The sequence below is a fragment of the Typopeltis vanoorti genome, chromosome 4 (genome assembly GCF_054136105.1).
Source record: "Typopeltis vanoorti isolate ZY-2024b chromosome 4, IOZ_Tvanoo_1.0, whole genome shotgun sequence".
In the NCBI taxonomy this organism is placed as follows: Eukaryota; Metazoa; Arthropoda; class Arachnida; order Uropygi; family Thelyphonidae; genus Typopeltis; species Typopeltis vanoorti.
In genome coordinates, this window is record NC_143552.1 from 171,556,622 (window position 1) to 171,572,132 (window position 15,511).

The window sequence follows — 15,511 nt, forward strand, 5'->3', positions numbered from 1 at the left end:
TAGATTCTTTCATCCCCCATGTGAGGTCTGTTGTTGGTAATCGAAAGAAGCATTGTAAGTCTTAGGTTTCCCAATCTTCTCTTACCTGGGTCCGCCGCCATGGAAAGTATAGTGTCAATCGTCGGGTTCTTGCTAGGAATGAACTGTACACTGCCGCCATGTTAAGGGTCTTAAAAGGCATAGATTAATCGACTCAAACAATGAAATTTGGCAGGAGGTCAAAAGAAAATGAGCCAGCAGAAGGAAAGAAAGACAAAAAGGAGCACTTTCGTGTGAACAAAAGATTCATTAAAAAGGCAGTGCTGAACAAAAATGATAAGTGCTTATATATATATATATATATATATATGTGGTATTTTGGAGCAAGAATATACAATTGTGCCTGCTCATGGGTACAAGATTGTGTAAATTAAGAATTGAAATAAGCTCACTCAAGGTGTGTCTATCTCAACTATGTATAATTAATTCTTGTAAGAGCAATCAGACTACTGTACTATATAATGTAAATTAATATTGATTTAAGCTTAATCAAGGTATGCTTTATTTTCAGTTTGTGTATGTGATTAGGAGGATATTCTATCTTGTGATTTAACTTTGAGGGAAGAAACATAGAACTAAGTCTTAATCAAGAAGAACTGAAATTAGCAAAGACTTCTAATGCAACTGATATATATATATATACATACACATTAATGTGGATCACTGTAAATATTCCTTTTTAATTTCATTAAATGGTTTGTGAACAACACATTAGACTGATTCTGTCAATGCACTATCCCAAAAATTTCGAACATGCATTAGATTAAGTGATCAATAATCAAACCACGACTAATCACACATAAAGATTAACATAAGCAGGGAAGAATAAAAACATATCTACTTCGTCTTTAGTTCGAAAAATCTTATAATTTCACACTAAACAGTCTATATTCAAGAATGACTGCCATCAGCAAATCGTAATTACTGATTTTTCAACTTTGAATTGAAATTGCCCTTATATTCTCCTTTATGACAACCAGTTTTTTCATACAAGATAAAGATGCTTGGAGATACTGGTGTCCTTGTCTTATGCCTGTTATCTGTAACCATCATCCTGTTTATCCAACTTCTCACAGCAGCCACTGCATTTATCATCGCTGATTCCACAATAAACATATCAGGTTCCTGTCCCTGCCATAAGATTTGAGTACAGCCTGTGCCACTTTCTGATCTGTACTACTGAATGCTTTCTGTAAGTCAACAAAGCAGGCACGAGTATTTTTATATTTACAAAGGGCTTTCTCAGCAATTAATTAACATTAATATTCCATGCACAGCATTCCTGTCTCTTCTGAATCCTACTTACTCATCTTCTAATTACTTTTCTTTATTCTTGTTAACATCATAAATACTTTTCCACGTGACTAATCCAAATTCATTTCACTTCCTTTGTGAATGGATATTAGAACTGATCTTGTCCATTCTTCTGGTGCGTTTCCATCATCCCATGAAAAGTTATAACTAGTGCAGTTTGTCTATTATCAACTCACTAGCACTGCATCAGTGATCTCATAATTCCCACGGCTTTTATGGTTCTTTAAATGCTTTTACTACCTTGTTTTCCTTGTCTCATTATGTCTGTCTCCTTCTGCTTGGCAATATTTCCTTCAATTCATCAATTAACTACTTTTGGATCTCAACATCTTCCTGTATTTTATAACTGAGCAGCATTTTGTCCTTCTCTCTTCAATTTCTTATATGAGATAATTCTAGGCTGCACAACTGATATCAAAATAAAAATAACAAATTTCCACTTGTTCATATATGCATTTTCTGTCATTGCTTACATCTGTGAAAGGATACATTAATAATGCATAGATTTCTACAAAGTATATTACCGTGCTTGTAAACTGGAATCCACCATTTTTAGAATAAGGCTTACCACACAAATTTATTTTTAATGAAAAATTCTGACTTGTGGACAGCCAAATTTACATAGCTGTGTCAATAAGTGCAGTAATATAAATTACATCTACAGTACTACAAGCAGTTTATAAAGTTGATAAAAAAAATGTGTACCAGGCTGTTTACACACACTCAGTTTAATAATAATAATTCAATACAAACACTGTGTGCATTTTTGAATGATTAATGTTATTTATAATTTTGCATATATTATTGCACTAAAACAGTATTTATGTACAAATTTATCAAAAATTCAAGTTTCATGGTTTTTGCAAATTTAATTACAATAAATATGGAATTCTTCACATAATGGATTCCAAATTTTATATGTACTCCTATCTTACAAACATCTTCATCACACCCCTTTCTCTTCAATCATTTTACTAATGTATTACTATAACAGATCTCAAATATGAAGGTCTTCACCTTTATAAGTTATCATTAAAAAAATACTAGAGAGAAACTTTTATCAAACTTCCTACAGATGGTTCCAGATGTGCAAGTAGGTTTCCTCCCCTGCAAAACTGGTTTCATCCTGCATCTCAAAACAAATCGACTCCAGAACTCTCACTAATACAGACAATAATACGAGTATTGGGATTTCAGGCCATGTGATGGCAGTTGTCTGACATACTCTTTCTTTCCTGAAGTCTTGGCTCAGTGAGTTCAAACAATCAGTGAAGGCTTGATGAATGGAGACTGGCTGCCCTGGCATCAAAAACTTAGGGCTAAAAAGAGTTCCACCTATTCTCTTTGAGTTATTATTAAAAGACCTTAGAGGATTAATTTATTTATAAATCCTGTAATGCCTTTGATAGGCACAAGTCTTTTAGCCCTAATATGCTAAAGACAGGATTCATTCTTTAAGCTTTCACTGATGGTAAGCTAAAGTTATCAATGAACGAAGACTTTTCACAGAGAAAAGAGGGTACAGCATACAACAGTTCTCCCCCCATCTCAAGCTCTTGACCCAACCACTACTGCCTAATCTATTACTGCCTAATAGCACAAAATTGTACAGTCAATTTTTTGAGATGCAGAATTAAATAACATAATTTCTGGAAGCAAATCACTTGCACATGCTGAGAAAAGACAGAACCAGCTAATGAAAGGCCTAGAAAAAGGTCTAGAATCAAACCTATAATGGTCATTTCAGCAGTTGAAAGTTTAATTATTATAGTCTAACCAAGTGAAAAATAAACTAATTATATAAAACAGATTAAACTAAATTTATTATGGTCATTTCAGCAGCTTAGCACTCTGAAAGCAAATGTTATTTCCACAGGACTATACAGACATCATTAAAAATATTAGCTCTTGCCCAATGCAAACTCTCAATTTGTGTCATAAATTCACTAAGCAATGAGATTCAACGTGTACAGCTAAAACCATAATTTGTTAATAAAAAATACATGTAAAATAGAAATGCAACTTTAGTAGCGTGCATTTCTGTTTAAGACAGCTGTTCATGAGTTTGAAAACACATGCTTTTTCACTTATTTGAAGTGAAAATTCTGAATATGATGAAGTTTTCTCATTGTCTGACAATGCAATATATAGCAGCATAGTGAATCAACTTCACAATTGAAGAACACAGAAATTAAGCAAGTAAACACATAGAATAAATTGTTATGAAGAACTGAGTGGCAATAATCTAAAATTAGAAATGTTAAAAATCAACCAAATAAAAGTGTTTTTCAGAATCGCATAAAAATACTGAAACTGGTCTACATGGAATGTTGTTATTCGTAAATCTTCAAAATACTCAATAAGAATTTGTGGAACTTCATTTTTATTCTGAAGAGAGCAGTTATTTTTATTTATTTATTTTTCTTGAAAATAGAAAGGAATATGGTATATATACAGAGCAGGCTAATTATAAATATCAATTTTTCATCTGCACAAGATTAGAATATACTAAATTCACAATAAAAGTGCCAGTTATTTGTAGCAGTATCTCTGTCATTAATAACTGCAAGGACTGAATGAAAAACTAATTACAGCATTTCTCCAATAACAGCATCTACAAAGTTTCTTGGATTTCCTGGAGTATGCAATTACTTGGAGAATATTTTTCTTTTTTTTTTTTTACTAAATTTAGAATTTAAACTGAAAAAAATATAATCCATTTTCACTCCATCTTTCTCTACATTCACATAATTAGAAAATTTTCTAGTTTTACAAACATTAGTCAGATTATAAGTATAGTAAGTAAAGGATAACTTCACTGGAATGAAATTTGGAGATGCTCTGAAACAATAAGATTACATTGGTACATTATTAACCATGATGAGATTTTAAAAGAAATGCTAAAAAATCACATGCTGATGAAGAAACCAATGTGATATATTTTGCATGTAAAAGTTTATTTTATGGCAATCTTCTTAATCTAAAGTCTTCTAAACTATTAAATGAGTAAATCATCTATCTCAGCAATTAACCTTTGTAAATGTTCCCTCAATGATTTTGCTTTTACTGTATTTTACAATTCATGCCTTGCTTTGAAGCAATTCCCATGGAAAAGCAAATCGCTTTGCATGAAGCTTCAGGTGATGATTAAGATAATCAAAGCATGAAAACCTTTTGGCACATGTGACACATGAAAATGGTTTTTCATTAGTGTGGGTACACATGTGCCTTTTAAGAGATTTTAAACTTCTTAATATTTTCCCACACATTTCACATGAAAATGATTTCTCTTTACTGTGAGTGAGCATATGCTTTTTAAGGCTTCCTAAGCTGTTTAATATTTTTGTGCACATCTGACATGAAAACTGTTTTCTTTTAGTATGCATACCCACAAAAGATTTTACACGATGATTTGGAATACTTTCTCTATAATTTTTAAAGCTTTTTACAGCAAATTTGTGTGGAAGACAAGTTTGTGTATGTTCTTTATCATGCTCTACAAGATGATCAAAATCTAGACAGTCTTTGCCACATATTATACAAGAAAATAGTGATGGCGTCTTGTTTTCCTGGTTTTTGCAGTCACAAGAGCTTGTTAATGATTTGCCACATGTATGACAAGGTAGTTTGTGCTCGCTGTGAGTTTTTAAGTGATTGTTTAAAATGTGTCTTCGTGAATAGCCACGTCCACATATTTCACATATAAATGGTTTTGGTTTTATGTGAACTCTTGCATGCCTGGTTAAAGAATCTTTTCGGGAAAAGGCATATCCACATATTTTGCAAAATGGTTTTGGTTTTATGTGAATTTTTACATGTCTGGTTAAAGAGTCTCTTCGTGAAAAGGCCTGCTCACACATTGTACACTGAAAACTTTTTTTTTTGTTTGTTTGAATAGCTGCATCTCTTTCAGATAAATCTAGACGTGACAATACCACACTACACATTTTCAATTTAAAAGGCTTATGGTCTGTGTTTATTATTTCTGATGCCATGCATGTTTCATTACTTAAGGTATCTAATTTAAAAGGCTGGGTGTCCGTGTTTATTATTTCTGATGCCATGCATGTTTCATTACTTAAGGTATCTAATTTAAAAGGCTGGGTGTCCGTGTTTATTATTTCTGATGCCATGTATGTTCCATTACTTAAGGGATCTTTATCTGAAGAGCCAGGTCCACGTACTTTACAAATAAATGGTTTCTGTTCATTGAAAATAAATCTGTGTCTTTGTAAGCATTTTTCATCTGAATAATCACTTTCACATGTAGAAAGTTTTTGTTTAGCATGAATAGCAGCATATCTTTCAAGGGAGGAAGAGCGCAATAATACCACACTGCACATTTTTAACTGACAAAACGTTTTGTTATTAGCATTCATTTTCTGATGTAGCTTGTTTACAAAATGAAGCAGTGCTATGCTGTAAACATATAAATGATTTCTTATTAGGATGTGTGTGTGTGTGGCGTTTATAGATTTAAGTGATTTTGTATCTTTTGTTTTGTATGTGTGTGCATTCAAATGTTATTGAATTTAAAAAACTTGCAAATTTTTTATTATTTTTTTTTTTTAGTTTCAGTTCTTTAGAAATATGGTTATTCCAAATCTTTTCAAAATTACTTTTCACACATAATATTCTTTTCCTGTGATATGTGTAAATGAATCCTTCAGTGACCTGTGATAACCAACAATTACTTTCTTCTTGGAGTTCTATTCTAATATCCTCAATGTTTCAGATGGTCTACTTTTTTAAAGTCCATTTCCGTAACCTGTAAATGAAAGTAAAATATTGAGTTATGTAACATGAAACAACAGCAAGTGTTACTTATACATTTCACAGAACTTAAATTACTGGTTAGCTGAAGAACAACTGATTACGACTGTCTCATATAAGCATGTAATCACATGTTGCATAGTTGGAACTATGTCCCACACAGTTCCGACTATGCAACATAAAACTGGATTAATAAGATAATTATAAGGAAAAGAGAAAGTATACAAATAATTAAACATAAGTATACAAAATATTTTTAAAATGTAAATATAATAATCAGTGTACGTACATGTTAAAGAAATTAATTTTTTTAATGCGGTCCTCTGTGAACTAACTTACTGAACAGTATAATGGCAATGTAATTAGGAACAGTCATTTTTAGCTATTTTAATATCCATGGAGAATGAACTGAAATAATATCCTTCAATAATATAATGCAGATGCTATACAATGCGTAATAACAGTTCTCCCTGTATGTCCAGAGAACATGAAGTTACAAGTACAAGGTTTTGTATATTAACAATCATGAATGTGTCAAAGAATTAATTGTCTTGAGGCGAAAAGATAAGAGCTGTCAGTTTGATGGTTTAAATGTGTGAATATTATCTAGTACTGTGGAAAGCTGAATACAGATGATGACAGTTCAATGATCTTTTCTTGCACATTATTTTAACAACTTTAAAGCAGTTGCAGTCATTAGCTACACAAATGCGACATATATAATTATGTTCATTGGCAAGGGATTTAATTAGAACGAACAGCTCTGGATCTTTGTGTCAATGTTTTTAGATAAAAATACTGAAATTAATTTATTAGCTTCATTATCTAATCCTTGTTTCTGATGACTTTTGCTATATGAAATTAATAACAGAATTAAAAAAAGCAAAAGCAGCATTTTTTCAAATATACCACATATTAGGAAACAGAAATCTGAACAAACAGTTAAAAGTAAGAATCCTCAAGACAACGATCTGGAGCATGGGTAATATATGTATGAAAGTCCTGGACAATCAATAAGATGAGTGACTGATTGAATACGTTTGAAATGTGGTGTTTGAGTAAAATGGATAGTATCAGCTGAACTGAAAGAGTGAGCAATGAAGAGGTTCTTAAAAGAGACTATATGGCTAGTATCCAAAGAAGAAAAACAGCATTTGCAGGACATTTGAGGAGGGAGTTCTTCTGGAGAGCTCTCGAGAATAGAATTGCAGGGGGATGGTGGAGGGAAGAGGAAGATCCCGAACAAACAGTTAAAAGGTGATGGAAAGACAACATCAAAGACTGGATGGGCAAGTCTTACAGAAGCAAGAGATAGAGAGGCATGGAAGCGGACTGTTCATCAGATGCAACTGTAAAACTTGATGTAGCTTAAAAATACCAAAGCGCTTTACATCGATTTTTACATAGGTAAAGTCTCATGAGAACTGTAAATAACCTAGTTTGTTTCTATGTATATTTTGCTAAATATTAATGTAGTTAAACCTATGGGAAGTGACTGTATTTACTGTCTTAACGTAAAAAACAAAGGCAATGCTTTGCCATCGGAACTTTATATATAGCTATGTGTATGAGAGTTGTTTGCGAGCGCTGCGCATAACACCTTTAAAGTTAGTATCTAAGAGTGCCGCTAGGTTCACACATGTTTCTGCTGACTGGCAAGATAAAAAAAAAGGGGGAGTGCTCAGAGGAGGAAAAAGAGCGGGCCGAACTTAAAAGAAGATGAAAGAGTCATGCCGAATTCTTCGGGGGTTTACAACCTTTAGTGCAAGGTCCGGAGAATGGGAAAATAAAAGGGGACTGAGACAAGCATAAGGGGCTTCCAGTCGTCAACAGTTAGAACCAGAGCAGTGGCGGCAGAGAGCTAAGGCGAATCACTGTTACCGAAGCGAGCCAGAGCCAGTGGGCGGCAGTTAGAGGCACAGTCATTGGCAAGTAGTAGCAGAAGTGGCAGCAGTTAGAAGTTCCCAAAGTAGGATCCAGAGGAGAATTTGCCCGTATGACGAAACCTCTTGCATGTGCTATTCGAGTACCGAAGATTGCAGTCCAAAAGTCTGCCAATATCCCGATGTGATACCGCTGAAGCAAGACACTCCTGAAGGAAGCCTAAAACTCCAGATGAAAGAAATGGCATAAAAACTTTAGTGCAAGACTCTTGACTGAACGTGCGATACAGAGCCTCTGTAAGTTCCATCATTTTGTGCAATTTCTCGTATAATCTATGATATGTTATATATGGACTATTAAGAATTAGTTTAATAGTAATAAGAAATGTCCATAAGAGAGTCAATTGGCATGTTAGAAGTTGATATCAAATTCGTAAAAACTTAGAAAAAGAGTTAGCTGACCTCTCTGCGAGTAAACTAGAAGTTTAATAAGTTGAATTTGTAAGCAGAGAGTAAAATAAGTTTTTGAGTTAAAGAGATTATTTAGTATTGAAGTAAAAGGGTTCTAATTTTATGCTAAAGATTTTATAGATGGGTAGAGAAAGCAATCTTCCTGTCGTTTGATTCATGTATATTTCATATTAATGTAAATAAATGTGTTTTAATTATTTGTTAAAAGAGTGCTGCCTGATCCTTTATTTTACAATGCACTGTTTCTAAAAATAATCAGACTGTGAGCAGGAAACAACTAAGGCATTAAAAGCTCAGTTTAATTACTTAAGAACCACGACTGTTTATGTAAACTTTATTGAAGGAATTTACGCTAGTAAGAGAGAGATCTAATGGACGTTCATAGATATATGACTAGTAAATATGGAAGGTGGATAAACATAGTACGCAGTACAATAAGTAAGGAAGGTTATAAGAGAAAAAGCGCGCACTGATAATTAGTAAAATAAGAATAAAAGAAGATATTACAATAACACGGCAGAGAGAAATTGTTATGCAACCTTCTTAAAAGAAGAAGCTGCAGGTAGTAGCAGTAAAAGTAAAAAGAGAACTCAGGAAAGCGAATAAGAATTTAGAATGAGTGAATCAGATTTAATTGTGTAATTTTAGTATATTATTGTAGTTTTATTAGTGTAGTTAGTGTACTAAAGTGTTTTATAACATAATCTATGTCGGGAAGTCGCCGCTAGAGGGATTCGTAGTGTGTAGTGTTCGTGAAAGCTCCAGATAAGATAAGCGTTATTTTCAGTTATTGTTGATAAATTTACTTTAATATTGCATAGTTTTGTTTGCCTTGCGTAGCTTAGTGCATCTGTTTGTGTGTTTTTGGTGTTTATAATTTATAATTTGATAAAATACGTTACTAGTAATGGCTCCAGTACGAAGGAAAACGGCAGCCAGTAATGATGGTTCGCCATCTTCTTTCAAGAACGGTAATGTAAAGGAGATGATTCAGTGTACTATCTGCAAAATGTACGCTTTGCGGAGTGCAGTCAGAGTGTGGTTAGATGATAATAAAGGAGTGAATGTGTGTAGAAAATGTAGGCAGAATGAGGAATTGAAAGTGTATTTTGGATCGTGAGTGTGATATTTTTGTCAAACTTCAGAATGAAGAAAATAGGGATATGACAAGAAACGGCGAGGTTGTACCAGAGAATTGTGAGAGTGTGAATGTAGAAAGTGTGAATGACAGTACTAATAGTTTTACAGAGAATAAAAAGGATGAGATAGATGCAATGAGTGAGATCGTGTTGTTGAATGGTGCGATACAAAGGGCAAAACAGCAGCTAGAGCGTATGAGCAAAAGTCGACTGAATGAACCAACCAATAATAAAAAGTACGACAGGAAAAATAGACGTATGAGTGTGAACAAGAACAAAATGAAGGATAGAGTGCTGTATGGAGACTCGTTAGTATGAGGTGTGTTAGTAGAGGATTTGACAAAATCGTACCAACCTGGTGCGACCATAAAGGATTTAACTGAGTCTATTAGAGAGCAAAAGGAAAGGGTGAAAGAAATGATTGTTGTGGCAGGTACGAATGATTTGAAAGGAGATAAAATGGAAATGATAGAAGACCTGAATAAATTGTTTGAGGTAGCAAAAGAAAAGAGTGAGAGAGTTAGAATGATTAGTTTTTTGCCACAGTATGACAACAGTGAAATGTTTAAAAGGAGGGCCATAATTGAGAATGACTTTATGCGTGGGTTATGTATGATGAGTGGTGTGGAATTTGTGGATGTGTAGACCGAGTTCGATAGGTGAAAGGATCTATATAAGATGGATGGCTTGCATTTGAATGGTTACGGTGTAAGGAGACTTGAGAAAGTGTTGCCAAATGTAATGGATGTGCAAATTCAGGGAAACTAGATTTATTAAGGGGGGGAGGTAGTTGAATGTATAAATGAATATAATATGCCCGAGCGAATAAAGACAACAAATCAGAGTGGGATAGTTAATATAAGGCATCAAGGTAGGGTTGGGGCTAATGGGGGTCTTAAATTCATGTACACTAATGCTAGGAGTATTAGGCACAAGAAGGAAGAGTTTTTGGCCATGGTTGGCACTTCCAGACCACTGGTTATTGGTATTAGTGAATCATGGCTGACTGTAGATGATATAGCTAGTGGGATTGAATGTGATGGGTGTAGTGTGTTCAGGAATGACAGGGAGAATAAAATGGGGGGAGGAGTATTGTTGATGATAGCTGATGAGCTGCAGCCAAGGAGAATACAAATTGAATTGCAGGATAGAGAAAAGAGCACATTTGAGGCCATTTGGTGGGAGATTGTGGCTAGCAGAACTAAATATACAACTGGGTGCTGCTATAGACCAGGTGATGGAAAAGATGGTGGTGACAGTATGCACAAGCAAATAGAAGAAATGAGTGGAAGGAGGGTAATTATTATGGGAGATTTCAACTATGGTCGCATTGATTAGAGTGAGGAGAGGACACACGGGAGGAAGGAATTGGATTTTATGCGGTTATTAAGGGATAACTATCTGCTACAGCATGTAATGGAAAATACTAGGGTCAGAGAGTGCTTGACCTAGTAATTACATCTGAGGATTTGGCTGTAACAAATATGACCACATTGCCACTAATTGGTGAGAGTGATCATAGGGTCTTGACTTGGGAGGTGGCTAAAGGTGTGCAATTTTCAATTAAGACAGGGTACATGTGGAATTATCCGGCTGAACAGTATGACAAGCTTAGGCGTTTGATTGGTTCAGTGCCATGGCACGTAAAACTGCAAGGACTAGAAGTTGATAGTGCATGTGAAGCAGTTAAGAAGTGTTTGCATGAAGCAATGGCTGACTGTATACCTAGAGTCCGAATAATAAATCAAGTTGGGGTTAAATGGATGAATAACACCATTAAGCTTGAGCTGCAAAAAAAGAAACAACCATGGAGGGAATTTAAAGAAAAAGGTGACCGGCAGGCACATAAACGGTATAAAGCGCAGGCCAGAAGGGTAACGAGTGTGGTAAGAAGCAAAAAAGGATTACGAAAGAACATTGGCTATGCAGGCTAAAGAGAATCCTAAACAGTTTTTTAGATATGTAGCAAGTAAAAGGAAAAATGTACATGACAGAATGATTTTAAAGAATGCCGATGGTAGGGAGGTAACTGAATTAGTTGATATAATTGAGTTACTGAGTGAGCACTTTGCAAGTATATATCATCCAGCTGGTGACATTGCAGAAACGAATGTACCAGTAGATTATACGGGAATTGTGGTGAATGAAGTGGAGGTGAGTAGTCTATTGCATAACCTCAATGTCAATACATCTGTGGGATTGGATGGTATACCAGCTCGTGTTGCACGAGAAGCAGCTAAAGAATTGTCAGTGATCTTGACCATTTTGTTTAATTTGAGTCTCAGGTCTGGGTTAGTCCCGAGGGGGTGGAAAGAGGAGAAAATAGTTCCACTGCATAAAGGTGGTTCCAAGACTGCTGTTGTAAATTACCGACCGATTAGCATTATCAGGAATCATTGTCAAGGTCTTGGAGAAATTAGTCAAGAAAAGAATACAGGATTGGATAGATGAAAATGGGATATTGTATGGGGGGACAACATGGTTTTGTGAAGGGTAGATCATGCCTCAGTAACTTGCTCATGTTTTATAACCCAGTGACGGCTGAACTGGATAGGGGTAATGGGTTTACAGTGATACTACTGGACCTTGCCAAGGCCTTTGACAGGATATCACATGGAACCCTAATCAGTAAACTGGAGCAGATGGGGATAGATATAGGGTTGGTGAGATGGGTAGGAGGGTGGTTGAAGGATACCAGAGAGTGGTTTATGCAGGAATGGAGTCTAAAAGACGGTTTGTGACTAGTGGTGTGCCGCAGGGCTCTGTTCTTTGACCACTGCTTTTCAATTTGTTCATCAATGATATAGGAAAGGATTTGAGAGGAAGTGTTCACTTGTTTGCTGATGATGCAAAGTTGGGTAGAGCAATTGTGAGTGCATAGGATGTCAAAATTTTATAGGATGATTTGGATAGTTTGGAGGACTGGGCTAGGAAAAATGGATGTCAATTTAATGTGGCAAAGTGTAAGGTTATGCACTTTGGGGTGAAAAGAATAGCAGCAGTATATTGCATTGGTGGAATCATACTCCAGGAGATTGATGAGGCCAGGGATTTGGGAGTGTTGGTGGATAGGGAATTGAAGTTTAGGGGGCACATTGCAAAAGTGACTAAATCAGCTCACCAAATCACTTGGCTTCTGAAAAATACTTTAACATGCAGAGACAAACAAGTTGTTGTTCCTCTATATCGAGCCTTGATAAGACCCCATCTGGACTTCTGTGCCCAGTTACGGGCACCAGGGTTTCTTCGTGATGGGGAGGAAGTGGAGAGGGTCCAGAGATGAGTGACCAAGATGATAGAAGGTCTGTGGAATGAACCTTATGAGAATAGGTTGAAGATTTGTGGGTTGCAGAGATTGGACGATAGGCGAAGGAGTGGTGATATGATTGAGACACTCAAATTATTGAAGGGTTTTTATAAGATTGATCCAGAAGATATTTTTGAAAATATGACTGGTGGTGGGAGGACTAGGGTCCCTGCATAGAAGCTGGGCAAGAGAATGGTTGACAATTAAGTTAGAGCTAGGTTTTTTACTTGGAGAGTGGTGAATGAGTGGAATAAGCTTCCAGGGTCTGTTGTGGGTGCTTCGACCGTGAATAAGTTCAAGGCAAGTTATGATAGATACTGTGTCAAGGTTGAATAGTTGTTCTTGACATGATGTTAGGGCCTCCCTCGATGAGTCTGTCGACTCCTTGGAGTTGCCCGGAACAATAATAATAAAGAATACAATAGAATACTCTATGAGGGATAGCATGTCTTTGTGAAGGGTCAGTCATGCCTTAGTAATTTACTAACTTTTTATAATAGTGACTGATAGGTTAAATAAAGGTAATGATACAAGATACTGCTGGATTTTGCAAAACTGTTTGAAAGAATACCATATAGAATTTGCTTTATGCAAATCAGAACAAATTAATATGTAATATAAAACTAGTGATATGGATATGAGGATGGCTGATATACTCATACCAAAAATTAGTATATGGAGGAGCAGAATCCATTAGAAAACAGGTGACTAGTATTGTGTTGGAAGGCTCTGAACTTGAACCACTAGTGTTTTTTTAATTTCCACATAAATGATATAGGAAATAACATGAAGGGAAATATTCAGTTGTTGCTGATCATGCAAAATTAAGTAGGATGTGTGAAAAAGCTTGTAGTATTTAAATAGGCTGCTAGTAGAGGTAAATGATAATAATAATAATAATATTGACAAATTATGGATAATCCCCCCCTCTCACCCCCCCATGCCAATTTCTATATGGAAGATTTCAAAAAACGAGCCATAGACTCAGCCCCACTCAAACCTTCTATCTGGCCAAGATATGTAGATGATGTGTTCTCTATTTGGCCTCATGGACCAGACACGTTAGACTCCTTCCTCAGTCATCTCAATAGCCTACATCCAAGAATCCAGTTTACTATGGGAAAAGGAAAAGAACAATTGTTTACCCTTCCTAGACACCTTAGTCACACGCCTGCCTAATGATACACTTGCCTTCACTTTATACAGAAAACCCACACACACACACAGGCAGATACATTCACAAACTCTCCCACCACCACCCCTCTCAACAATATGGCATTATTAAAACTCCTACCAAGAGAGCCCACAATCTTTGTTCCAGTGGAACCGCCATCACTACTGAGCTTAACCACATACACAGCACTTTCATCTCCAATGGCTACAGTGATCACAGTATCAAAAAAATAATCAGTTTCTCCCCCATTCCTAGTCCTTCTCATCAACAAGATTTTAAAAATGCCATCACCATACCCTACATCCGTGGCATATCCAAAAAATAGCCAAGATTCTAAAAAAGTACAACCTACACACAGCATATAAGCTCCACCGCAAACTTGCTACCCTTATCCGTTCTACGAAAGATCAGCTCCCTCCTCTCTCTCTGCCTGGAGTTTACAATGTACCCTGTTCCTGTAAGCTGGCATACTTTGGACAGACAGGCAGATCAGCATCCATCTGCCTGGAGAAACACAAGTCTTACATCTGTAAACACAACTATGGTCATTCAGGCTTGGCTGACCATGTTTTGGACACCACCCACAGGGTATCATGAAAGAAAACCACCATGCTCCACCACAGCAAATTCAAGAAAGAGAGACTTTTCTTAGAAGCAGCAGCTCTCAGAAACCAACCAAATCTTAATAAATACGGTTGCATTAAGCTTCCGAAGATTTAGGAAACACTCATCACCAGAGGTCCCACCTTACATTCCAGGCCACCTACTACCGCCCTAAGAGGGTGCTCCACCTAGATAGGACTTTAGTGTCACCCACGTGGTTGGGCTTAGTATTGTATGATATTTGTATGCATGTTACATTAGTTGTTTTTGTAATCCCCATAGATGTCCTAGTGACTAGGATGAAATATAGGAAGTATTAAATTCTATTTTAATCCTTTTTGAGTGTTGTAAAAAATCCATTAAGTCTCCAACATGAATAGATAAAACAATTATCTCAGTTAAACTACAACAGCAGCAGTCATATTTCTTATCATCCTGGTACTTTGAACTTCTATTTGTTGTGTAAGAGTTACTGAGCTGTTACCCAATTAAATTTCTTTCCTTCTTGTATTCAGTATGTGGATTATTCTCCAGTTTCCAGATGTTAATGTTATGTGGGTCATAAGTATATACCAGATATGTTGCACCCCTATATAGGTGAAACAGTTTGTACAATCCAAAACAGTGACTTTAAAGCAGCAAACAGAAGTTGAAAGTAACAGGATAGGAAACTGCTGATGATGTAGTTTTACTAAGATAACGATTTTATTTATTTAAATATTAATTAAAAAATATAATAGTGATGGGAGATTTTAATGCTAAAATAGGACAGTTCACAGTAGACAAAAAAAGATGTGATGTGGAAATT

General features: G+C 35.6%; 1 protein-coding gene across 1 annotated transcript in view; it reads right to left on the minus strand.

Annotated features, from left to right (window-relative positions):
* Positions 1-2,063: 2,063 nt before the first annotated feature.
* The window catches only part of LOC150107847 (uncharacterized), a 47,768-nt gene continuing 34,320 nt past the window's right edge, over positions 2,064-15,511 (minus strand). The window contains exon 2 of the mRNA XM_090391590.1: positions 2,064-6,121. Coding sequence (XP_090247716.1) covers positions 4,434-5,732 — 1,299 coding nt within the window. The 5' untranslated portion in view covers positions 5,733-6,121 and the 3' untranslated portion in view covers positions 2,064-4,433. The remainder of the gene's footprint in view (positions 6,122-15,511) is intronic.